Consider the following 26,948-nt stretch of genomic DNA (forward strand, 5'->3'; position numbering starts at 1 on the left):
GTAATTTAATTATTATAGATTTATTCCATAATAAATGTTTTCATACAAAAAATACAATTCTGTCAATGGTAGAAAGTCAAAATAATATAGTTGAGAAATCTTCTTGATATATCGACGGTTACATTATCAGAATATATTTTGGTAATCAAATAAAATATAGGCCACACTCACACACAACAATCAGCAACTAGCAAAACATTACTGATGACATTCATTCAATTCCCTGACATACACGCACCCAAAACATTCTAAATAAACATCGACGGGTAGTGTATAGATATTGTATATCTAGTTTATACAAAGAATGTCCATCCGCATTGCTGTAACAATATTGTATGTCCAAATATGGTACACCTGATCCTCTTTTTGCACGGTTTCGAAATAACACGGTTTTAAAAAAGTACCGATTATTTTTTATTTACACTGATTTTTTAGCTTTAACACGGTTTAAAAAAACTAAAAAGGATAAAAATACATATGTATGTACAAATTTATCAAAAAATTGCGTTGCAATGAACCGCACGGCACAGGTGCATACATATGTGTTCATTGGATGCCGCCTAGACAGACATACTTCGGATTCGTTACAAGAGATGTGCCGCGTGCTTCGTCGTCAGCATCATTAAATATTTCCAGCCATGAGAGTGATATTTCGCCAGCGAAAAACAGCAGTAAACGGGCACGTTTATTGTCAAGTAGCGACACCAAATGAATATATTTCTCTATGCTAAATTTAATTTAAATCGAAAACTATGTATTTTTATGTATAAATAATAAAAAAAGTCGATTTATTTTTAAGTTCAAGAATTTCATATTTTGAGTTGATTTGAAGTAATGGAACCTATCTACCATTTTTGTATGGACACCTTATCTTTTTTTACACGGTTTTGTTTTGCACGGTAGTCTTTGGAACATTTCCCCCGTGCAAAAAGAGGATCGTGTGTATTTGAAAATTTCTTATTCAAATACATCAGACTAACTTCACTTTTGATTTTCAATCGATTCGAATCTTTCAAAACATACATAACGTAACTGGACATACAACGTGTGTGCACAGGCCCATCATTGTATTGTTTATTGTTATTCAAAATGTAGGATGTTCACTTTCGATACAGTGATATCAGTATTTACATTGCTCCCATTTGTGAGCCTCTATGAAATATTTCACAAAAATATAATGGTCCATCGATCACCAACACATCTCATAAGAATTTGTATCATCCGCCGACGAATTATTTAGTCCTTCGTTAACGAGTCCCGATAATTCAGCCGCATTATATCCTATCAACTGCTTCAGGTCACAGACGAAACTATACACAAACCTGAGAAGACGAATATACATATTATTAACCATCAGAAAATTTATTTAATATACAATCGAACTTGCTTATCACGGAAACAGCAAGATCTCGGATGTAATGGGGAAACTTTCGTTGACATTTTAGTTTATGATTTTCTCCATACGTTTCTTCACTTTTACGAGCTACTTCTCGGGTATACCGAGGAAAACTGTTAATGTGTCGATCGTTTAAAAACAACATTTTCGACCCTAAGCAATAAAACCCGACCGAGCAGTTAACTAGACAGATTCCGCCGGGATCGGATTACGTTTATGACACTAGTGAAGTGTCTAAGTACCTAATTGGTGTTTTCGCCGACAACATTGAAAAAGTATCCACGCAAATAGTTGAAATTGTATGTAAAAAATCCAAGCTTTGTGAAGTCAGTAGGTACCTACCAGCGCCGGAACTATTGTAATGAATGCCATGCTTGTTTCGGGGATTTTTACGATGGTTTTCAGATTTTTTATGTTCTATGCTTAAATAGAACATGGCTCGAAAAATGTTATATAACAATATAACGAGTAATGCTTATGACAAGCAAATTCAGTCAGTCCCATCTTCCTCGTAATAACCAAGTTCGACTGTATTATATCGTCGGCGTTTTGTAAAAAAGGTGAATTAACCAAAATGCTATTTTACAGGAGGATTTTTAACTTTTAACATTTATTTGTTTATTACCGGTGGATGATTATAAATATCTAACAAGTATATAATAAAGCTTAGAAAGAATACTGTCATTATAATAGGCATTATTATATAATATTTTAAAAGGCCTAATATGTCACATTTGCTTTTTATTCATAATACTAAAACTAAATGGGATATTCGCCCGTACGATTATCGTTTTTTTACACAACGAAGCTAGTGGGGTACATATTGTATTTTCATTAAAATCTTGATTTTGCCAAAATGGTTGATTCGCCCTTTTTACAAAACACTGATGATATAACAGTTCATTATTCAATAAATTACATTAGACATATCGATATCATTAGGTTTACCTTTTGCCGGGCACCTTAGAAATCATATCACCATCGTAATAGTACCGTAAAGCTCTGGAAAGTTTCTCATAGTTCATGGTAGGTTTGTGTTTTCGCAGGCCCCACAGTTTGGCGACTAATTCGGGATCTTGCAGTTTAAATTCCCCATTTGCACCTCCAAGTTAAAAATCAAAATAATGTTATACAAAGTCATGATCAAAATATAATGGATTTATCAATAAACTAGAGAGATTATTTAATGGTGTTAACTGACAATTTTTGATGGACGATATTGTTGGAATTAATTAAAATATACACATAATATAATATGAAGTCATACTAAAAAATGTGAAAACATAATCCTAAAATTTTATAACCCCAGAAATCAAGCGAGATTCCAGAATAGCAAACCCTAAAAAAACAACCGAATACTAACCAATCCACTGTATAATAGTTTTATGCTCGGTACTCGTAAGAAGTTCAAGGAGAAATTGCCAAAGCTGTATTTGTCCATTATTTCCGGCTCTATGAATTCCTGCTGACATAAGAGAAACGGTCGGCGAGCTCTTGTCCATTAAAATTGGCTAAAATAAGGAAAGTTGTTTGTTGAGTTGAGTTTCTAATAATCACGTAAATAAAGCAGTTTGAAATAAATAATACAGTCGAACTTGGTTATTACGAGGAAGATGAGACCGACTGAATTTGCTCGATTCAAGCGTTTCTCGTTATATCAGAGAATAGGTATTTTTAAATGAGCGGTCACATAACGCTCCTCCTCATCGTTACCTCCGAGATCTCGCTATATCCGTGATCGTAATAACCGAGTGCGACTGTTTATCACTTCATTTTGGTTTTTCATATTTAGACTGCTAAGGCCTTGTCCAGATGGCGCGATTTGACTCGCACGTAAAAAATTCACTCGCACTCCAGGTACATGTGACGTCATTGAGCCGTTTACATGCACTCGTGACGATTCACCTCTCGCGCGCGGTCGAGGTACATGTGACTTCATTGAGCCGTCCACATGCACACGCGTCATCTGGACAAGCTCTAAGTGCTAGCTGAGATTTAAAGCTTGTGATATCTCGACTTGTTGAGAGAAATTATTTGTTGTATTATTAATTCTCCTAACTGTTGTCGATGTGTAAATAAATAGTTTCAAAAAATTGTACTAACCGATGCCTTTGGTTTTTTTCTAATTGCGGACGGAGATGTGTTGTCCTGCACAATGTCAGCCATGTTATTTTCATTTTGTACAACCGCTAGAAGGTTTAAAAAATACATTAAAACCAAATTATTTATTATTATTTATGAAGAATAATATGCTACTACTAATAGTATAATATTATATTCCATTGTTGTAAATCCTTTCTCAATTAACCCTTTCAAAGCGTCAAGAATACCGCTTTAATACAATAGAGCGCGTCATGATTTCAAGTATTGATAAATCACAATAAATGTCAGTCAAACATGTACAAATACAGTCATCAAAAATATTTTAAGTGTTCAACGGTGATTATGAATAGTCGTAATATTTTTAACGATCTTAAAAATAAACATTTGTGCCCTGATTATGATAAAGAATGACGAACAAGCCGCGTTATACAAAAAGCGTGTGACTTACGTTTCAGTCGCCATTTTGTTGACGTGTCGGCTCCGGACAAGTGCGTCGATGACAGAATTATGTTCAAAACTTCAGAGTTAATGCAACCGTAATCCCAGACCACTTAATAAATTATGAGAAATCCTTTTTTACACCCCACTTGATAATATTAATGGTTTATTTTGATAACATGACAATACACTATTCACTAAACAGAACACATAATCCACATAGTTTCAAATGTTATTAATTTATAAATTTCAACATCGTCTGATATGTACGTAGGTCATTTTAGTATTTTTGAAACACTTAAATATTTTAATAGTTCACCTTTTCATGGTATTCTCTAAAGCACGGATACACGCATAATGGCACGTTACACTCGGAACACATGTATCTGGAATATTTTTTGGTTTTCGGCTTTTTTTTTGTATTCGCACAAAGATGACAAACTCTGCAAGGATTTATCCGTTTATTTGCGGGAGGAATTATGTCCGGCATATGCTTTGCCATCGCTCTAGCTGATAAGCGCAGTGGATGGTCGACGGGTTGCTGTGCGCGGGATGTGGCTGGAACTTGATATTTTTCAAATATTTGCCTGATTACTTTTAACTGAAAATGAGCTAGACCTGTTTTTTTGCCTGTGATAGTACTAAACAGAATATATGAATTTAATAAAAACAGATCTATGATATGGAAAGCCACCTTTTTGTACCATTTTATTGATTTTCGCATACAACTTAGTGTACTTAACATCATATCAGCTTTATCTACAGATCCCATACATTTATTATATTGGATAACACACGTAGGTTTCAGTATAGGCTCTCCGGTCTGCCTATTGAATTTTCCTGTGGGTGTAAATGAATCATTGTGCAATGTAGTCAACATATGGACTTCGCGCCGGTCGTGCCATTTTATAGCCAATAGCGAGCTACTATTTTTTGACTCCACTTCTCCTTTCTTGAGCTTCCTAAATGTTGGCATATTTCTTCGATTTTTTCGGACTGTTCCGCAAGCATTTGTTTTTTTTTCGTGAAGATGTTGAAATAAGTCTGGGCTTGAATACCAGTTGTCAGTCCACATAGTATGACCTTTACCGAAATATTCGTTCATTAATGTCGTTACCACAGCTCCCGAAATGCCAAGTCCCTGCTCATCGACAATATCTGTTCCTTCCCCGCAATATATTATGAAATCTAATATATAACCAGTCATCACATCGCAAAGAACGAACATTTTTATGCCGAAACGGTGGCGTTTTGAAGGAATGTACTGTTTAAACAGCAATCTACCTTTGAAAACAATTATGCTTTCGTCGATACATAAGTTCTCGTGCGGCATCATTGTTTTTTTGAATATTTCTCGGCAATGGTCGATCAGAATTTTAATTTTATGTAATTTATCTCCAGGAATTTGAGTATTGGGATCCGAAAAGTGCAACATCCTCAAAAGCAAAGTATATCTGTCTCTTGGCATTACTTTCCCGAACATTTGGCTGGATAAGAGTGGATCGGTTGACCAATGTTCCTCTATTGTGATGTGACGATTTCTAGTCATCAACATACTTACAGCAAAAAAAATGTACATTTCTGGGACGTCTGTGTTGACCCACTTATGCATTCGTGATTTCGGCGATGGTTCTTGTCTTCTAATGTCTTCTGTATAATAGTTATTTGTTTCGATTACGATTCTGTCCATTATATTTGAATTCAAAAAATGCTCAAAAATTGCTATTTCTTTAGAGCTATCTGATAAATTTGTGTGCGGGCTGACTCCAGAAAAGAAATCATCAAATTCGTGAACAACTGGTATGAAAGGTCCAGTAGTCCACGAAGACAGATCGTCAACATTACGATTTACATTTAAATTAGAGGCGGCGGCAGCAGCACTTTCTGATGGGGCACTGGAAGTATCTGAATCATCGTAGTACTCATTTTCATTCAATTCATAATCTGAATCAGGATCATGAATTGCTTCTCCCATTTCATCGCTCAAATTACCAGGGATATCCATTTTAAAATAATGACAAAATATCGACCACACACAATATGCTATCACAAAATGTTTTTAATTTTTCCGATACAGAAATTTTCAATTGTGTGAAAATGTTTATTTACTTAACATATCTTTTCTTTATAAATGACTGATAATTAAGGTAAATAAACAACTTTTGTCCGTTTTACCTATTAGTATAATCAGAAAATAGTATTTAAAAATGTTAATCAACAATAAAGAAAGAGAAATATTGAATCGCGGACTCTTATATTTAAATTACACCTTGTTCAAATTATTTTCCGAAACTATTAATTCGCGGATAATATACTAGCAGGTAGACGAATGAATGCAATCTCAAAAAGCATTCCTTTTGTAAAATGTTTTGTAAATTCACTTTGATCAATGTAACTTTCTCATATTCTATATAACAGTTTATGCACCAAATAGTTTTTCAATCACTAAAAAACAATATAACATATTATATCGCGAATTCGTATCGCTACAAACGCGTCAGTCAAATATCTTCGGCGCACATGCACTAAGAAGCGATAAGACACTATATACCCGGCAAGTTTGAATTGGCCCGATGACTGATATTTTTTTATCCAAGACACGCTCCCGAAAAATATTTATTTAAATTAGATAGAACAAAAGTTTAGGCTATTCATTGACAGATGTCAAGAGAAGGATGATTTCTGAATAAATTAAATCAATATTAGATTTTTTCGCGCCTGGCCGAAAGCAGTACTAGGCAAACGAAAATCGAAATGACTTTAGTCAGCTGACGCGCGGATGACTTGCGCGTATAGGCTGACTAAAGTCAGTTGCCGCGTTAGAAAGGTTAATAGCAAAATGCTACTGTAGAATCAGTCCGCTGGCAAGTGGTAAGTAATTTCTAGTATATTCTAAATTATTTAAAACTCATACATACCAATAAATTTACATTTCCGGAGCAGTTCCAAATGAGTCCAAAATAGATCGCCAGGATCGGAAGGGCACTTTTTTCTAAAAAGTAAAAATAAAATGTTAATTCTCGAACAGATCATTCCTTATAGCTTAGGTACCTTACGACTAGGGAATCCAATCCCGAGCCAAAATTGTGATCCCGGGATTTCGGGATTACAATTTGACGATCCTGGGATCCCGGGATTGGCATTTTTTCGATAGTTAATGTGTATGTTCAATCTTATAATATTGTAATATAAATAATAATGTAAAGTAAAACATTTATTTATTTATGAAGAGATAACAAATACAAGTTCAATTAAAATAAAAAATAACATATTGTGTTGACAATAAATACAATATAAAACCATTAAAGATTTAAGTACATAATTTAAACATTATGTATCACCTTAAATGAGCTCTAATTTTCTATTTAATATTTTTTGTCCTCTAATTTCATTTAAATAAACGGATTTATTATTGTTCTGATGATACGATTGCGTAAGGCAGCAAAAATGGTTATTTATTATCCGGTGATTCCCCTTTGACCAGTGGGTCTCCAGAATAGCATTTTCTGGTAGTGCGCAATGGTTTACTTTCTATAAAAAGAAGACAGCTTAGGTGTAAATGGCTGAAACGTCTAACTAAATGTTTCTTGATTTATTTATTCTATTTCTCAAATGTTACCTGCATCATACATATTATGTGGAATTTTCAATTTATGTTAAACTAAGTAGTACATATTTACAAATCTAAACGATTTTCGTTTATAAAATTTTGTAGAATCAATATTGTGTTCAGTGTTTACATATTAAATTATATGCTGTTTCTGATTTAATAAATAGGTTAGTGAGGTTTAAAATAGTAAGGTAAAATCATAGGTTAGTGAGGTTTAAAATAGTAAGGTAAAATCATGGTTTATGGCCTTTTTGCTTCATAAATCTAATTAGTCAGCTAAATATGAAATTGTCGTAAACGTATGAGATCATGGTGGAATCACTTTGTTGAAAGTGCAAAGCATTGTTTTCTCCAATCTTTCTCATTTTTATTAATTTATGTGAAAAAATAAAATGAGTTGAGAACATGGGAACATGAAAACATGGGTAATAAATCAAACTTCATTCAAACTCAGTTTATTTCTAAAGTAGTTATAATATGTTGTTAATAGGCCATCCATGGACTGAAACTGTATGCGGTTTCGAACCGTGTGCCATACTACGCTTAACTTTTCTGTTCATGGAAATATATTTTCACAAAGTATATTATAAGCATCTGATCGTATCCGTTTATACCATACACTTACACTTCCAAATTTAGTGAAAATATATTTTCATGAACAAAAAGCAAAGTTTAGTATGGCACACGAATCGAAACCGCATACGGTTTCAGTCCATGGATGGCCTCTAAAAGTATTTTTTCTGTTATATTTTATTTTCCATAAAAATTGTTGAAAAAATCAATCCCGAAAGTTTCGGGATTATGTTTACCAATCCCGGGATTCATAGGTATCGAAAATAATTCGGGATCCCTAATCCCGGGATTGGAATCCCTACTTATGACCTTCTAGAAAACAACCAAAAGATATATAATATATAATATAAATTCAAAATTATTCTGCGAGACTTTTGATTATTGTTGATGTATCGATAGGATACACAGATATTGTATCTCTACTTCAGTATGTTTTGAGAAAATCCAAATTAAACGACTCAATTCAAAGGCGAAATGAAAACAAAATGGAAATTTGAGGTGTATATTTCCAAAAATCAATAAGTCTACATAATAATCAAAATCAAAGAAAAAATACGTAGTAGCTATACCAGGTGTGATTTCACAAATGACCTACTTATATAACTTATAAAATCTGCCAAAAGTAAACAATAAAAATCAAAATCTGACTGTTAATAGTTCGCACATGTTGTAACTACATAGCATGCCAATAACTCGTAGTGTAAAAAGTGGTAAAGCAAAGCACATAACGAATAATGTAATGATAACATCCAATAAAATATGACAAATATAAAGAAAAACATCCAAATTTGTTATATTACTATAAGTATATACTTATAAGTCTTACTTTTTACCTTTTAAATAATTCGAAAACGACATTTTGAAGCTGAATTCAACGGGAAATTACTAAAACGGCTGTATCATTTTTGTTAAAATAACTACAGATATGGGAATTTCACAGTCGATGGGCAGTATTTTTGTTATTTTAGTACATCAAAAAGTCATTTTTGTCATATAGGTCAGATACGGGGTATTGACATTAGAACATCGTTATATTAATCTAAATGAAGGGTTTGTTGACTAATAAAGTTGGGCACATATTGCTCTAATTTCAAAATACACTACAATAGAAAATAAATCAAAGATAAACCAAACCACTTGAGTTTGAAACACAAAAACATTGTTTATCATAAATATTAAATTGGGACGCCACAATTGAGGTGTATGTATTTGGAAATACACAGTTCATATTATTATTAGGTATGTATTTAAATGAGACAGTATTTTATCAAATACCAGATTTGGAGAACACATAGATAAATATTGGTTTCTATATTATGTAATTATAACTCAATTTTGGTGAAGTGAGGGCATACAATATTTGTGTACCAGCCCATTGACGAGTACAATATTATGTACAATGTAAGAGGTTGGGTACTCACTTAAATTCTTGAAGAGTGAGAGCGCAAAGTTCATTTCCAGAAATGGACCAATCGAAGAGCTTAATTCCTGTCAAATTGAACTGCCGCACTGCCCATTGGATCCAGTGTCTCACTTGAGGGACTGTCCTACAAATGACCAACAGACATAGTACATAGCATTCAATTTGATATCTTTAGTTACGTAATATATAACATAGTACAAGGTGGTTTTAATAAAATAACACAATGCCCCAACCAAAAAATAAATAATGAAAGCAAAGAACACAGACATTATTGAGAAAATTATAAAGGTATTTGTCTTATTGACATTTGAAATTTATGATGGCCACTCCATTTACATTAATTACACCTTGGTTAATATAGGATGGTAAAGTAAAATGAATAAATATATTTGACTAAGTACATATATAACATTTTTTTTTGTGTTAAGGGCACACATGCTTACCTAGAGTTTCTGTTTTTTCATTTAAAGTTGAACTATGACATTGAATACTAGGTATGATTTTTAAAGTGAAAGTGATATTATGTTACATCTCTTTTACGCATGCTAATATGATTAAAAAGTTATTCTTTCTCTTTCTGTCACATTCGAATTTGATTACCGAAGTTTAAACATTTACTATGCGTATTAGCTGACGTGCTTCGTCGTTTACAAATTATAACATAAATTTAAAAAATATATGTATTTATAATATTAAATATATTTTATAATGTACACAGATTTTTTTAACAACTATATTATATATACTTTTATTTATTTGTCGCATATTTAAAATGTTCTTGCTTTATTAAAATCTTTTTATTAGCCGGCCAAATAAATCCGTATTTTTGGCCATAGACTAATATAAAAATCTCTCTGCTGTCAAAAGTGTCAAATATTATGTTTACAAATTGCAAGGTACCTAAAACAATTGTGTTTTATATCAGGAATAAGAAACACTATCTGTAAGTACAATATTATGTTATTTATTACTATCGTAGTATTCTGTGTGTTTTGCATATATTATTCAAGTGTTTATTTATTGTTTTCTTAGTCTATACATGCTTTCAATGTTTCATAATTCCGACGTAATACAATCCTTTTTTTGAGGTTAGTTACATTCATTCCAGAATTATATAAAACCTGTGATTTCATATATATTTGTTTGATATAATCTAAGGCGTTCTAGTTGTTATTAAACATGTTACCTACCTGATTACTTTATTTTAGTTAATCAATCTTTTTTGATGCTTTGTATTATCACTAATCCGTTTTAATTACCACTCTTCAAACAGTCGCCAACTATAAAAGATTAAAAATCACACTATTAACAGTTCCTATGTTATGTTTTTTGCAGATGGAGAAAATGTTTACCGAGATCTTTGCTTGTCGACGGTTTCATATGAATAAGATGGAATGAAATAAATCTTTTAATTAATAATGAAATAAATCCAACTTTCGGCGTACGATTCGAACATGGCGTGATTTATGACGTCGACCATCAAGCATATACACCCATTTTATAGATTTAATAGTACAATTACACAAGGTAAATATAAAGTGACTAATGTTTAAAAAATAAAACAATTTTATAAAAACATTTTTGCACTAAATTTATTATCGATAATGATATAAAAGTTGCTATTTTGATTCGTAATATAAAATATAATATAATTGTGCATATCAGTTACTTGTATCATATTAGGTATGTCATTTGGTAGAGCTTACTCTCCAAGTCTTGTCTTTTTCAGTCTCAATATCACTTTGATATTAGAAAAATTGTCTTTCCAACACCAATGAAAGGTGCATGTATCTATACACACACATTTCAAAGGCTTTAAGTTTTCTAGATACTGTATATTACTTCTTCTCTTCGGCTATATCCGCATCTTAGTTGCAGCATATGGATACAATGCGGCGCCTCCAAGAATCTCTGTCACTCTAGTTTTTTTGCATCGTTCCAGGTCATACTAGCAGTCCGTAACTCCGCCAGATATGCTATATAGATAGTATTTAGCGGCCATCCAGGACGCCGGAATCCGGTTGGCTTGAAGAACAGGCAAACCAGATTGGGATTCTCTTCAGGCACTCGCAGCACGTGGCCGGGCCAGGTACAAAGTTGCGTATTCACTCTCAGCGTGATGGGAGGCTATTTGGTGCGTTCTTTTATCTCCCGTTACTTCTAAAATTACCGCACACCCAGTATCCGTCGTAAACATCTGTTCTCGAAGCTCAGTATACGGTTGCTCGGAGCCTTTGTAAGGTGCCATGACATAAAAACTAGTAAGATATTTAAAATAGCTGCTAGAATGAATACATTGTTGAAAGGAAATGAAAACTGAAAATATGATATATCAATTAATTTGTCCATCTGAAGTTGTAGATATCAGTTAATAATTATGTGTTATACCAGTAATTAAATGCTGACTTCAAATGAAAATTGACAATTAAATATTGAAATAATATATTACCAGTTTTGATTTTTTTAAGTACTATACTATATCCATGGTTCATATTACAATGTCATAGTAAAACTTAGAAGAATAAAATATGTCGTAAGACGAAATCAATCTTGGGGTTTTAATATAAGTTAAATAAATAGTACACAGCTAATTTGTTATTACTTTGAATACATGCCATGTCTTTACATCAATAAAAAACAGAAAAACAATTTAATAATGTATAAATATTTATATAAGACTTAACAACGGCTGACATATAGTTAGACACGATGACCTCCATTTAATTTCCTCTTATTTTAAAATTCACCAAGATATATCCTAATAAGTAGGTAAGTATATTACATTTGTACATATAATAAGTAAATCAAGTACAAAATTAAATTACTATTGAAGCAGTATATACTATATATGGACCCCACAGAGTAATTAACAATATAATAATTTATATAATTATATCGGGTATATACTATATTGACACATTTTAATGAAGTCTATTTTTCTTGGTACCTACGTTCAATGATAAATGTTGTTTTATATTGTAACATAAACAATGGTAATATGCATTGATCTTTCTGATTTTTAAACTGTGATATCTATTTTATATATCTAATGATTTCTATGTGTATTATTGATACATTATTTATTTCAAATACAATAATTTCAAAACTAACAGTAAATAATATATAGAAAGCGTCATGTTGTTTAGTTGGAAAATCTACTAGGAAATTCCATCCAATCCAAATCCAATTTTTACCAGGTGGGTACTTGTAGGTCAGTTATTTTTGGAATAAAATGAATCCCTTAAAAAATATGAAATAAGAATAGAATGATAAATATTTGTGAAAATTTACCAAATCAACATGTTTAACGTGAATTTTTTCACACTAAAATGATAAATATTGTTAAGAAAATATACACAAACAGTTCATTCAGAAGTTATGACGTTTAAAAGATCCCGCGAGTTAACTCGTGCATGGCACTGATCAGTTATGAGGTGATATCAGTTATAATCATTTATGAGGAATGGTTATAAGCCATTGGCACAACCAATTTGGTTTTTGACCTTGAGAACAAAATGTAATTTTTACACGGGACCAAACTCCACGGCTGCAGAGACGAATGCTTATACAAAATATGGCACAGTGGAATCGCCAGCAAGATCTTTAGGTATCATTATTTAGATGTAAGTATACATATTATTTTGAATTTCATAAAATTACACTCGTTGTGGGTGTCTAGTAACAGTAAACTATATTAGTAAATTAGATATATCTTGATGAACTATAAAATAGTGATGTACTATAGACTTGTTGAAAATATATTAAGCATAATAAAATTTAAAATAAAAATTTAGAAAGTCAGCCTTTCTGGTTCTCTAATATTCATAGATCTACTGGTTCTGGGATCTACTATTTCTGGCAGTAGACAATTCATATAAAAGTGATATATCTTTTTTTCAATCTTTTCAATCCAAAATGTCTCGTCTTTTTTGATTAATTCTATTTTAACAGGAAAATTATGTCCCGTCCAAACTCCAAATAAACAGACATCTTTCTTAGTAATATGAAGCTGCCCCTGAATCTGGAAGTACCAATCGTGATTTTTATCTATTACCATATTCCTGTCTTTATCTACTTTCCAAAATTTAATTTTTTTCTGTACAATAGCTTCATCTGCACTTATTCCAGCAGCTGAGAAAGGACATTTTATTTCAATAATTGTATCATCATCGCTGATGCCATCTGGCGTTGCACCGATAAAATCATACACATCATCGATAAACAATCCACATCTCTCAATCTTAATTCGTTCTTGTACACTAAGCTGTTGTAAAGCTATTGATTCATTTTCTTTACCATATTTTACCGCTTTCACGTTGGCTAATGATTGGCTATATAATAAACGTTTTACCAAAGGCCCAAATTTTGTATTTTCTCGCCGCTTACACACCTTTCCAAAAACAGAGGCAGTAAGAAGGTTTCGTCGCCTTTCTAGCCATTCTGCACATTCAGATTGTAATACAGTGCGTCTTTCTATATCCCTCCTCTCATAGTTTGTCAGTTTGAGTTTTTTCAAAAAAGTTTCTTTTAACAATTGATATTGATTTTTGTCCATATCAGGTTTTTGGCAACTCTCTCCATAATCTGGATTAGATAAAGGAACAGAATGTATTGGTTTTCGCCAAGGTTTTCCTATTTTTTTTTTATTTTTTTTCAACCTTCTTGATTCTAAGCGATTTATGAAGGCTTTTGGGCTATTTTTATAAACTTGTTTTTGAATTGTGCAATGTAACTTATTTGTATTAAATGCGATTACCGCCGCTGCACATCGTCCCATGTACGATTGTCTTTGAGAGTAGTTAATTCTCTTGCCGCCTACAAATTTTGCAATCATGTTATTAAAAGATTCTGAAATATTAGTAGAAAAATTATAAATTAAACTTTTTGAATTTAGCACCAAACGAGAATTATATATCATTAATTGAGAAAATAGACTGCATTCTTTTAATGCTGGTACATAATTTACATCAAGCATGTCCTCTGTATTTGGTTCATTTGTACAAAAATATGGTAGACAAGAAGTATGGTCTCCAAAAACATGGTGCGGTCCATTAATTAAATCTTTTTTCAAAGCGATAACCTTTTCTTCGAAAGTACTATCTTGTAGTTTTCTATACTTGATTGCACCTATGACGGCTTTCCGCAGACGTCTTTTTCTTGACGCAATGATTCTTCTTACATTCAAGGGATATCTTGTGTCTTTGGTTAATGCCTCTATTTTGCCACAATAATTTCTAATTAAATGGTTTTTACATTCAACTTTCTCGACAGTTACATTCGGATATGGGTGACAATCAAGAATTTTTTTGTATGTGCTGGAATCTCCATCAGCAATCAATTTTGAATAAATCAATCCATGTGTATTAATAGATTCTTTAAAGCCTTCTAATATTGCTGTAGATTCCATTCCAGCTGACGGACCGGTGTAATTTAAAAAGCATTTATGTTGTTGAGCAGGGATATTTTTATTTTTAGCTTTGGCGCACAAATCGCAATATTTATTTTTCACTGACATGTACAAAATCTTTCCGGTTCTTTGACCAATGATCGTGGCAGCGCCAGATGCTGCGGAATAATTGCATCTGTATGAACGTTTCGACCAACAGCCGTCTGCAACAACTGATATCATGGGAATACCAGAAGAATCGACGTCACCATTTTCGATTGCAAGTTGTCGCTCTTCTTTCGCAGCGTTTTCCATACTCTTATTTTTGGTTTCTTCAAACCACTCGTACACCTTCTGTTGACTCTTTCTGTATGTTCTTGCTGTAATCGATGGTACGTCAATTGCTGAACACATTTCTTCCAGATTTGAAAATCCACTGCCGATACTGATTATACTGGATACAAATGCGTCACACAGATTCATTTTGTTTTTGTTCATTTCAGTGGTATATAATTTTAATTTTTTACCACAAAGTTTACATTGGATAAAAAATGTACTACTAAAGTTATCCCGATTTTCCCCAAAAATTTCTAAATGTGATAAATTACAATTAAATGGAGAATCATGGTGGCTAATTAATTGAAGTTGTTGGAAAAAATATGAAAAGTCTATAATTCTACGGCCTTCTACACGGAATTTAGGGCTTGAATCTTCAATTTCATTTTCTATAATAAATTCTTCGTGTTCGTGTTCAAATGTGGGATGAAATTCTGGTTCAGGTAGTATGCTTTGAGGATTTCCATGCTCAGGCATAGTCTTCGGCAATATATCAATACTATAATACATTCAAAAATATTAGTTTAGTAGATAGTTAACAGAAAACAAAATGTATAGCTGCTATTAATTATTGTACCAGATTATAATTTTTGTCACAGACACACTAATTTCGAATAAGACATGGCACAAACATAATATAAGTACAAATGATCATTATACTTAATTGTGTGTATTAATAAGTAATACGCAAAACTTCCTTTTGCAAGATAAATAAATATTGTGAACCAAAATTTTCTGTGAAATGTGGTTTTTTCAACTATGTATAATTATGTCAAATTATAAAATAATAAATTCAAACCTTTGTGTTTTTAATGTATTAATATTTCCATCTTTTTTCCTACGTCTTTTTTTGGAACTTCCAGCCATCGGATAGTGAGTTCGTGGCATTTTTTGTAAGTACAATCGATATAAATAATTGTGATAATATTGTTAGGTACCTATGTCAAAAACCGAGGATGAAAATTTCGCATTCCCGCTGAAATAAATGACGTTCATAGTATTGCCAGGCTAAACTTTCGAAATTAAAGTTAATTTAAAAGAAAAAAATATTTCATTGGAAAATATTATGTAAGTACAGGCATCCATTATTATGTTATTATTTGATGAAAGTATTCTTTAAACTCATCTGTATTATTATAATCTCGCAAATTCATAATTTAGTAAAAGTTAAATTTTCTGTAATATAAATATCAGTAGGTACCTAACCTAGGTAGATTCATAATTTGGCTAAGTAAAAAATATAGATATTTTTACTTCGCGATGTGTTTGAGGTGTTCTAAATTATGTAAGTATGTTTAATAACAAATGTGAAATTCGTAAAACCTCATGTGTATTATTTATTAAATAAAAATAGTAAAACTAATAGTAGATACAAATGGTGAAAAACTTCTTTCAATTATTTACTAAAATATCAATCCAATAATATTTTAGTAGATATGGCAATACTGGACGACCTGATATATTTCACTGAAATAAAATAAAATCTATCACAATTTATAAAATACATACCTACTACAATCATAATTATTTTGAATGTAGAGGGAGATAGTTATAGAAAGGGACAGAAAACTGATTGCTATGTTGCAATATTAGGCAAAATAGATTGCAACAGTGTTAAAAATTGTAATGTATGATTTAGTATGACATAACGTAGAATTGACGCAAATACAAATTTCTTCAGATTTTTTTTTGTTTTGTCCTCAAATGTCAAAATATGTTTTCCTTTTGAATAATTTGTCCGAATTTATGTTTGTATCACATATTTTTGTGCTCAATTTGTAGCATTCACTTTTATAAACATATTTTTATACAATATTCGTGGATTGGCGTATTTTTTTGGTCATATGAAGTGAAAATAGCACCAGCTAAAGATTCCATACATCTAACGCCAAATTTGCAGGCGGTCTGACGTCCCATCGAGTTGGTCAAATATTTCGTGAAATGGTTGTTTTTAAAATGTATCTATTTAGTATTATAAATTTATATTTAACAAGATATTTCATCATTTATTCAATGATTAATGATAACCCTTCTGATACGTAGCTTTAGATTATTTGGAATGTCTATAATTATCGCATATTTTAATAACAAAATATCCAGTCGATTCCGTTAGATTTAGAGCCAACAGAAACTGCAAATATTATAATTATACTGAATATATTTTACTACATTATGTTTGATAACATTAAAGCTATCTATAATAAACGTTTTGACATAATATTTAGTGGAAAAAACGGTTATCAACACAGTCTATTAATGTCACAAAAATATGGCTTCGTTATCAATTATTACATTTCAAGGTTCCAAAGAATATTATTTTACGTCATAAAAATACTTTATGCAGTTATCAAATGTTTGACATAAATATTTGCCGATGAATAAGCTTCATAATTATATAAATAGTTTTTCTATAAATCTTACGTAAGATTCAGGCTTAACCTCCGAAAATACCAGAAAATAGCTGACATGGAACACCTTCCCCCTTAACTGTATTCATGGTGGAAATGCATTGTATTTTAATTTAAATATAATGCAAATTAGATTCCAGTTTTAACTAACTTTTAGTTAAAAATGTCCCTCTGAGACGAACGAAACCGGTCCAGTTATTTAATAAAAGTGGAATCAGTATGATAAAATTTGCGTTTTATTTAAATTAATATAATTATTGACATATGTGATAAAAATGTATACATATATGGTTTTCTCAAGCCTGGGTGTTTCTGTAACAAATTTCACTACTGTAATCATTGGAGTTTGTGGCAAATAATCGAAAAAGATTAGAAACATATTTCATACCAAAAATTTGGATCTTCAGGAATGTGCAGTCTCAACTGGTCCGCCTTGAACTGCAAATCAACCGTCCACTTAACCATCGTTGAACTGTTTACGGGACTATTGCTTCGGCTATTGTTACCTTCATCGCTGATTCTGAGATTCTCGGTGTCTTGTTCGATATTGGTATCCGAAGGTTCAAGGTAATCGGTTGCATCTGGATTTGGGAAAGATTCATAACATTAATGACTAATGAATACGAGCCTTCCACGAAACAAAGTTATCACTTAAAACCAGCTATGCAAAATAAGATGCAAGCTAATTTATCGAAAGCTGGTATGACTTGAAAAGAAGAAAAACTGCTAAAGGACACCTCTATGATGTCCACTTAGCTCTATTGCACATACAAACTCCAAGCGATTGCAACTGGCTAATTTTATCTATTCTATTTAGTTGAGATTTAGATACCACACTTTTTTAACTTCATTGTTGGTTGGAAAAAAAAATATTTGTCACTTTCCGCTATAGTTATGTAATTGACATTTGCTATTAAACCAACTGGTTTAAATAACTACTTCTTAGTCTGACAACTACTGTTCAATGACGTTTAACTGATATGACAGTTGAATTTGACGTTTTGATTCTATGGAATAAATCATGTTTGTGTGCGTGATTGAGAAAACAATTTTGTTGCCTATTCTGAGCTCAGATTTATTCACAACTGCAAATGTTTCGTCAGCCTATGACGCTCGTATCGGCTTATGAAAAAGAGCAAACTTGCGCGAGCGCCTTGCGTGTGAGTTTGCAATGAATATTCAGTGCGAATTTTGATGATGCAGTCAACTCCATATTTTTCGCTATGCACAGATTTCGGAAGGTAAATCTAAATGGCGACAACTGAGAAGCTTATAGAGTTGATCCATAATTATTGTATACTTCACGATTTGTCAGACAGGGGTATATAAATATTCATAAAAATAAGAAATTTCTTGAGAAATGAATGAAAGTAGCCTGTAGGTAGTCATCTAATATTATTATTTAAGAGATCACGCCCACGATGGCCGCGTGGCTTAAATGCCGGCCTATAGAGTCGAGGGTCCCAAGTTCGAATCCTGGGCCTGGCAAGTACACATATTGTTTTTCAATTTGTGTATGAGTCAGAGTATGGACCTAATAGGTTGAGCAAGTGGCTGACATCCATTTCTCGTAAAAATAAAATCTGTTAATACAAACCTCCACCCTGTGGAGGCCCATATGATCCTATTAGGATCGGACATGGTCGAAAGAAGAGATTTTGGAAAACGCACTAATTTTTTATTTAAATGACACTTTATTGGTATTTTAACATCTTAACTTCGATCTGTGCGCCACCGAAATGTCTACCTATTGAATTGAATATCTGATGATTTTACAGAAACATAACGTTTAAAATCCACATTTTCTTACATATCGAATACGATTCGCCATATTACTATTCACGTCCAACATAATGACGTTTAAAAAACTATAACCTTGGAACGATTCACAATCCTCGCATTGTCTGACAGCGCCACACTGGAACTATTCCACATATAAATAGATATTATTCCAATTTTGATTTTTTTAAATACTTCTTTATGGCTATTCACTCACTATTTTTTTATTGAATTTACTAAAGATATTTGAAACTAAAGATGAAACTAAAGATATTTGAGGCTACCATTTTCCATAGATTACAATAGTACTAATTTATGCTAAATTTGGAATTTATTGAAGACAAAATTGCCATTGCAACGAATGAAACAAAATTTAAATCTTTATTTTAAATAATTTGACATTAGTGAAAGATATCATAATATTATAACAGGTCATATTATTATAATATTGTAATATCTACATATTTATATCAATCCACTAAGGGGTGAAGGGCTCCGCAATCTGATTCTGCTACTATTGGTTATACGAATTTGTGATATTATACTTATTTTTAACGTCCTTGTCATCATCAACCTGGACCAATCCACTGCTGGATAAAGGCCTACCTAACCTAATTCTACTCCTTTCTTTCATTAAAATTATAGAATATTTAACATATATTATTTTGAAAAAAAACACTTTCTGATATAGTATATAATAACCAATAGAAAAAATCTTTTTTGAAAAAAGTAAGTCACCCCGACGGGGAATCGAGCCCTGTATCTCCCGAGTATGCGCCTCATCCGTCGCATTACCATTATGCTACGGCGTGACATACTAATAGCGAACAAATTTTAACTATTGGTCAATTACTATACCTACCCATCAGCGTTCCTTCCAAATCAGCTAATTCGTTGAATAAAAGAAATAGTTAATTATAAATTATTAGCAAGTGCAAGTAGCTACATCTATAAAAATATTGGAGAAATTCCACGACGTCGGTTAGTAATCAAAAGTAATAGTAATATATACCTACTTTGATTAAAGAAACAAAAATCGATTGCCAAAGTAGCTGATTTGGAAGGAACGCTGATGGGTAGGTATAGTAATTGACCAATAGTTAAAATTTGTTCGCTATTAGTATGTCACGCCGTAGCATAATGGTAATGCGACGGATGAGGCGCATACTCGGGAGATACAGGGTTCGATTCCCCGTCGGGGTGACTTACTTTTTTCAAAAAAGATTTTTTCTATTGGTTATTATATACGAGGGTGGGTCAATAATTCCTTAGAAAAAAGCATTAAAACAGTTTTTATTTTTGTATTTTTTTTTTATTTCTCAACATAATCTCCTTGGAGCTCAATACACTTGGTTAGACGTTTCTCAATTTTTTTTAAACCGTCAGAAAAATAAGTTTTCGGAAGGTCCTCAAAATAAGCATTTGTCCGATCGATGACTTCTTCATTTGAAAAAAAAACGTTGTCCACTTAGCCATTTTTTTAAGTTTGGGAAAAGGAAAAAGTCACTGGGGGCTAAATCTGGCGAATACGGTGGGTGGTCGACCAATTCGAACTTCAATTCTTCAATTTTAGCCATTGATCGTAAACATGTGTGAACACGGGCATTGTCCTGATGAAAGAGGATTTTTTTCCTGTTTAAATGAGGCCGTTTTTCTTCAATTTCGTTTTTTAGCTGGTCCAATAAAAATGCATAATAATCCCCTGTTATTGTTTTTCTTTTTCCAAATAGTCAACGAAAATAATTCCACGTGCATCCCAAAATACAGTAGCCATAACCTTACCAGCTGATTTTACGGTTTTCGCCTTCTTTGGACATGGTTCGCCTTTCGCAATCCACTGCTTTGACGGTTTTTTCGTCTCGGGAGTATAGTGGTGTATCCATGTTTCATCTACAGTCACAAAGCGACGAAAAAATTCATCCGGATTGCGTTGCATGAGCGACAACAGGGCTTTAGAGGCCACCACCCTATTGCGTTTATTGTCGACTGTGAGCAAACGCGGCACCCATCTTGCAGAAACTTTTTTCATGCCCAATTTGTCATGTAAAATAGAAATGACGCTACCTTTTGAGATCCCTGTAACCTCAATTATCTCACTCAACTTTAATCTTCGGTCACATAACACCATATCGTGGATTTTATTGATCATTTCTGGTGTAGTCACCTCTACAGAACGTCCTGAGCGTGGTTCATCCTTTGTTGATGTACGACCACGTTTAAATTCATTTAACCAGTTATAAATAGTTGCAAGTGAAGGAGCAGATATGCCGTGAACTAAATCCAACTCATTTTTTATTTCCTTTGCTGTTAACCCTTTTATATTAAAATGTTTAATAACAGCTCTAAACTCAATTTTCTCCATTTTTGTAAACAAGCAAATTTTTTTTTTAAATGTACGAAAATAAAAAACAACAACCCAACCAATCTGATTGAAACTTCGCAGCATACTGAATCGGTAGTGCCGCTGCATGAAAACAAACCGCTTACAGTACTAGTCGCGCCACCTGTCGGCTTTTCTAAGGACTTATTGACCCACCCTCGTACTATATCAGAAAGTGTTTTTTTTTTCAAAATAATATATGTTCAATAATCAGAATGATATATTCTTAAATCTTGTGAATTATTCGTTGAATAAAAGAAATAGTTAATTATAGAATATTTGGTGTAAAATATTAATATTATGTAAGCGCTATTTTAAATATGGCGCGGAAATAAAATTATTTAGTCTATAGCTGCGTAGCTGACACATTGGTGTGATACCAAGCACGAAGTTCGCATCGTAGCGGTGGCGTTGCGAATGTTTCGGATTAGTCTGCAGAGTCCTTAAGTTGGACTGCGTCGAATGTCCATGAGCAATGTGCCTTAGGGAATGGACAATGCAAAGTAACCTACCTATCAATGAATATTACTAAATTTGCATATAGACAGTGGCTATTGAAATCAATTTGTCTAGCATAATAATTACTATCTCTTACAGCCACAAAGCAAATTGTAACCCGAGGTGGAGTAAAAGTAAAGCAACCGTTTATTCAATTTACCTCCATTACTGGTAGCGTCTGCAGAGCGGCTGTTAATCTCATCGGCCATGTCTAGGTATTCTTCATCGGGTTTTAAGACATCCATGATGTTGATTCTTTGGCAGTCGTGTTTTATCTGAACGTTTACTTGAACGACTCCTTCGCCTTTGATGCACTGATCCACCAAGGTTTTGTGACTCTCCAACTAAAAGACAATAATGACGTAAGATTATATTGCAATTAATATAAACATATTTTTATCATCAAGCGGAAACTTTAGGGAAACACAAAAAAACCGCATGGTTTCAATACATTTTTTTGCATAGCAAAGAATAAAACATAATATGTTTTTCTGAAAGAACATTGTCATTCAGTTATCAAATATTCAGAGGCCTTTGTAAAACGAAATATCAAAAGTAGTTTGTCGAAAGTAACATGTGATCACATTTATTTTATATTCACCATCTGTTTGTCATAACATTTAACTATTTATAGTACATCCTAATATATTTTTAAACTCATTTAGAAATTAAATTGCGAAGACATTATTAATTTCAATATGTAAAAAAACAAGAAATAGTCATTAGCCACTCACCTGGCCCATTGGGTTCGTGCGCTGGATCGCAATATGACTGGACTATTTTCTCCTCTGCGCATTTGTGATATATTCTAACAGTTAAGGCATGTCTGCCAAACAGCAAAAGAGTAATGACAACATCATAATGATTGCTGGAATTTTTACATTCATGCCATTACGACATGTTACGGTTCATTTTGCAGAGCCTTAAAAATTAGAATGTTATTTAATTATGTACTTACCATTTTGGAATTCTGCAACCAAAACTCATAATCGGATAAATCTAATCCCTTTCTCTGTTCCAGCATTACTTTGAGTTTGGATAGACTAGTCCTGATGTCCATTAGCTGTATGAGAATAATATCTAGAAAAGAAATATGCAACATTATTAGTACGAATACCCATAGACATACATAGTTGTAAATCAAATTATTGCATCAAAATCCTTAAATTCGTTTTTAACAAAAATTTGATGACAAGTGAAAAATTAACACTTCATTACTTCATTATTAGGGTCATGAGATAAAACAAAATTCCAAATGTTTCAAGACAATGCCTATTCATTCGATTTAATGATATTTTTATGGGTATTGAGTTGCCAATGATTTGACCTTTGCCGCTATGCTCATAGGGACAACCCTTACAGACAAAAATCCAGTTTGGGTGTTTTTTTTTGTTTACATCCGTCCAAATAAGAGGTAAAAGAACGTGTTAGCTCACGCGTACTTTGGATAAAGGTTAATTTATACTGTCATTGACGGCGCACAAGACGAAACCCTCAAATCAATTTATAATATTGAAAAGTACAAGCCAAAAATATGCACCAATACCCCCCATTTACATTTTCTCACTACTTACATTATTTGTCAGCCCTACAAAAACATAAAATGGTGGTTTCACCGGAAATTTGAGTCAATTTACGTATATCAATAAAACTAATGTAGGAATTAATATTGGTTACGAGTTTACGAGCGTGCGTAGATTTTACCATTTGCATCTGTGCTGTCTTCACCAGGATCCGAGCTGTGATTCAGCTCATGGGAGTTTTCCGAATACACCGAGTTCATGACATCTGCTTGGGAGTTTAGACCTGGTAACATAGCTAAAAACATAATAATTTGTTATATTACAATTGTATTGTAAACCGAGGACCTCAGGTCAACTTATTAAAACACAGCAGACGATCGAGCGAGATTTCTTAGAGAAGGAGGGTTTGACATATTCAAAAACTGCATTTAGCACGCCGACACACTTTTATTTTCTTGTATAGTGTTAACTGTCAATTCATGGTGGAACTGCATTGTATTATTTGATTAATTATTTGTATAATTAAATAAAACACAATTTTATAGTAACTACTTATTGTCTCAAGAACTCCTCAACAAGAGTTGATAATGTCCTTTTGAGGAGGACGAAACCGGTCTAAAATTTAATTAAAAAAGTGGAATAAATACTATAAAATTGTGTTTCATTTAATTAAACAAATAATTAATCAAATAACACTTTTATTCTTTAAAACAAGTTACATTTGGATAATATATTAGATACGATTACATATTTTGTCGCTATTGAATGGGCGACGAAAACATCGCCGCCGGGTTACAAATACTATTCGATTACATTTTGCTTAAACACGAGTTTACATTATGGGTTGATAATAAAAATAGCGCCCGGTCCTTTTACAACTGACATTTTTTTCCCTCACTGCATGGTACTTTATACTGGCAATCTAGTAATCCGGCAGCTGATGTCTCTATCGGTATATTTTGAAATTATGTCCCGAAAGGGTGGGAATTTTGAATAAATTAAATTTGGTCTGTTTAGGTCAACCAATTATTTCGCTTTGCCATAAAGCCACAATGGTAACATATCTACTAGATTTTTTGTTCCACAGATATATTATGAGGAATATATTTTAAACAGGCCATGAAGCAAAAAGTAGTCTAGTGAAACAGTAGTATAGTAAAACCTCGTTAGTAAGAACACGGATAATTCGAAATTCGCCGAAATTCGAAATTTTTTCGGTTTTCGGTCCCATGGAATTCGTATTAACGAGGTTTTACTGTATAGCAGTAGAAGTGAAACAATCACATAAACCAGGTAAAGCCTCAATTACATGGAGCTTCTTTGCGAGCTGTTTATTGGCGAATTTAAAAGCGGGCAATTCAGCTACTGCGATTTGATGATTACACACAAAACTTTCCATTCGCTGAGAAGCCACAAACCAGCAACTATTTTGACAGAACGTAGATCGTTTTTATACCGGGAGGTTGGTACTGCGCAGACGCAGAAGGCCCACACGCCGGCATGTAGCGTGTAAAGTTAATATTATTAAGTTAAGTATAGTAAATTAAAGAAGACCGGCTTTCAACTTTTCTCGGTAGAGTGTTTACAACCTGCTTATTAGCTTATTCGATGATTACACTGGGCGACTTTACAGGCAGATTGTAAATTCGCCAATAAACAGCTCGTAAAGAAGCTCAATGTAATTGAGGCTTAAGACAGTAGACTTCAAGTAGGCTGTGGTCTACCACTCTGTTTTATAAGTTTTTAAGATAGGGTCTATCAAAGTTCACTCTGTGTGCTTCCATCTACTTTTATTGTGTTACTTATTTTATTATTTTATTACTTATTCTCTGTATTTTTATTTTTAAAACTTATTTTGTCATGTCGTGAACGCTTTGAATTTATAATTTGTTATGTTCATTATATGTAAAATAAATAAATTTGATTTGATTTGGGAACTATTCTCCTAGTGACGATAAGAACTGTGCTTCAGTTTAAAGCGCAGGAATTCACATCTGTTTCTCTCACTCCTGTGGCAGACTGCGAGTGATACAAGTGATATAATGAGCATCCCCTGCATATATTTCATTGTACAAAGATGTCTCACCCAGATCTGATTCCGAATCGAACTGCGGTATGATGCAGCCTGTCTCGTCAGTAGTGAGCTCTTCGTCCCCCGCGTCGCAGTCAGAAGTGGCGACGAGCCGCCCATTCACGAGTCGATACTCTCGAGCATCCGGACATGACTCCATTTTTATCTCATGGGGCTCCATCGCCATCAACTGTGTATCATTCTCCATCTAAATGCCTAGCGGTGATACAAACATTCTAAATGAAATAAACAATATAAGGCGCTTCAACACGTTTTGAACAACACTCGAAATAGAAAAGTTGAACCAGAGCGACCGATAATTTTCTGAAAGTGTATGAGTTTTTCATATCTTTGATGTAATAAATTTATATCTGAATCTAACTGGATATGCTGTTGGTTATGTTACTCACAAAATGAAATAATAATAATAAACAAAATACACAAGCGTTACTTCCACAGAAGCGAAAGTTTCGTTTTCATAATTACAATAGGTCTATTTAAATGGTGAAATAAACAAACAAACCAATTTATTTGGCGGAATCGGTAACCAACAAATTGTTTGAAACAAGCAAAACAGAATCTGTTGGAAGAACTACGTTGGCTATTGTGACACTTTACAATCATGCCGTATCGAGAGTAAAGACTACATACTTTGAATACAGTATTATGGAAATAGATGGCAAGTGCAGTAGGAATATTGCAACTTAGTTTATTATTATTTACCTGTAGTGCCTGTCAAGACGCAGTTTTACTGACAAGTTTCAAGGATCGTAGCCATGCAGCATATGCAACGCGTAAAGGTATAAAACTGTATCAATTCGATAACAGTGAACTAATCACGTTATTTCCCCCGATGCCACCGTACATAAGATTGATAGAATGAAAAAATTACACTTCAAAGCCGCTAAAATTGAAAGAATATGGTCAAAATGTAGCTTCCGACTTCCTTTCCGTCGTTTTCCGTCGGGCGCTGGTAGCAGTGACAAAAAGACGTATGTCGGATCATTATCTATGGCAAGATTTT

General features: G+C 32.8%; 1 protein-coding gene and 1 long non-coding RNA gene across 2 annotated transcripts; one reads left to right on the top strand and one right to left on the bottom strand.

Moving 5' to 3' along the window:
* Positions 1-26,908, bottom strand: LOC147065190 (DNA-binding protein Ets97D-like). Its single transcript, XM_085956671.1, has 12 exons — positions 26,648-26,908; positions 25,940-26,140; positions 24,035-24,148; positions 23,289-23,410; positions 22,491-22,674; positions 18,062-18,254; positions 9,542-9,667; positions 6,856-6,929; positions 3,500-3,585; positions 2,760-2,907; positions 2,345-2,498; positions 1-1,322 (listed from the first exon to the last, which is right to left on the bottom strand). Exons 2-12 carry the CDS (start codon positions 26,130-26,132, stop codon positions 1,190-1,192), a joined length of 1,527 nt encoding a protein of 508 aa, XP_085812797.1. The 5' UTR covers positions 26,133-26,140; positions 26,648-26,908; the 3' UTR covers positions 1-1,189.
* LOC147065191 (uncharacterized) lies at positions 10,403-12,089 on the top strand. The gene is made up of 3 exons (XR_015071765.1): positions 10,403-10,486; positions 10,879-11,070; positions 11,486-12,089. It is a non-coding gene; the product is annotated as an uncharacterized LOC147065191 (long non-coding RNA).
* Positions 26,909-26,948: the final 40 nt, after the last annotated feature.

This window comes from Rhyacophila brunnea, unplaced genomic scaffold (assembly GCF_057557595.1).
Source record: "Rhyacophila brunnea isolate RB1 unplaced genomic scaffold, BYU_Rbru_1.0 scaffold_6, whole genome shotgun sequence".
NCBI classification, from domain to species: domain Eukaryota; kingdom Metazoa; phylum Arthropoda; class Insecta; order Trichoptera; family Rhyacophilidae; genus Rhyacophila; species Rhyacophila brunnea.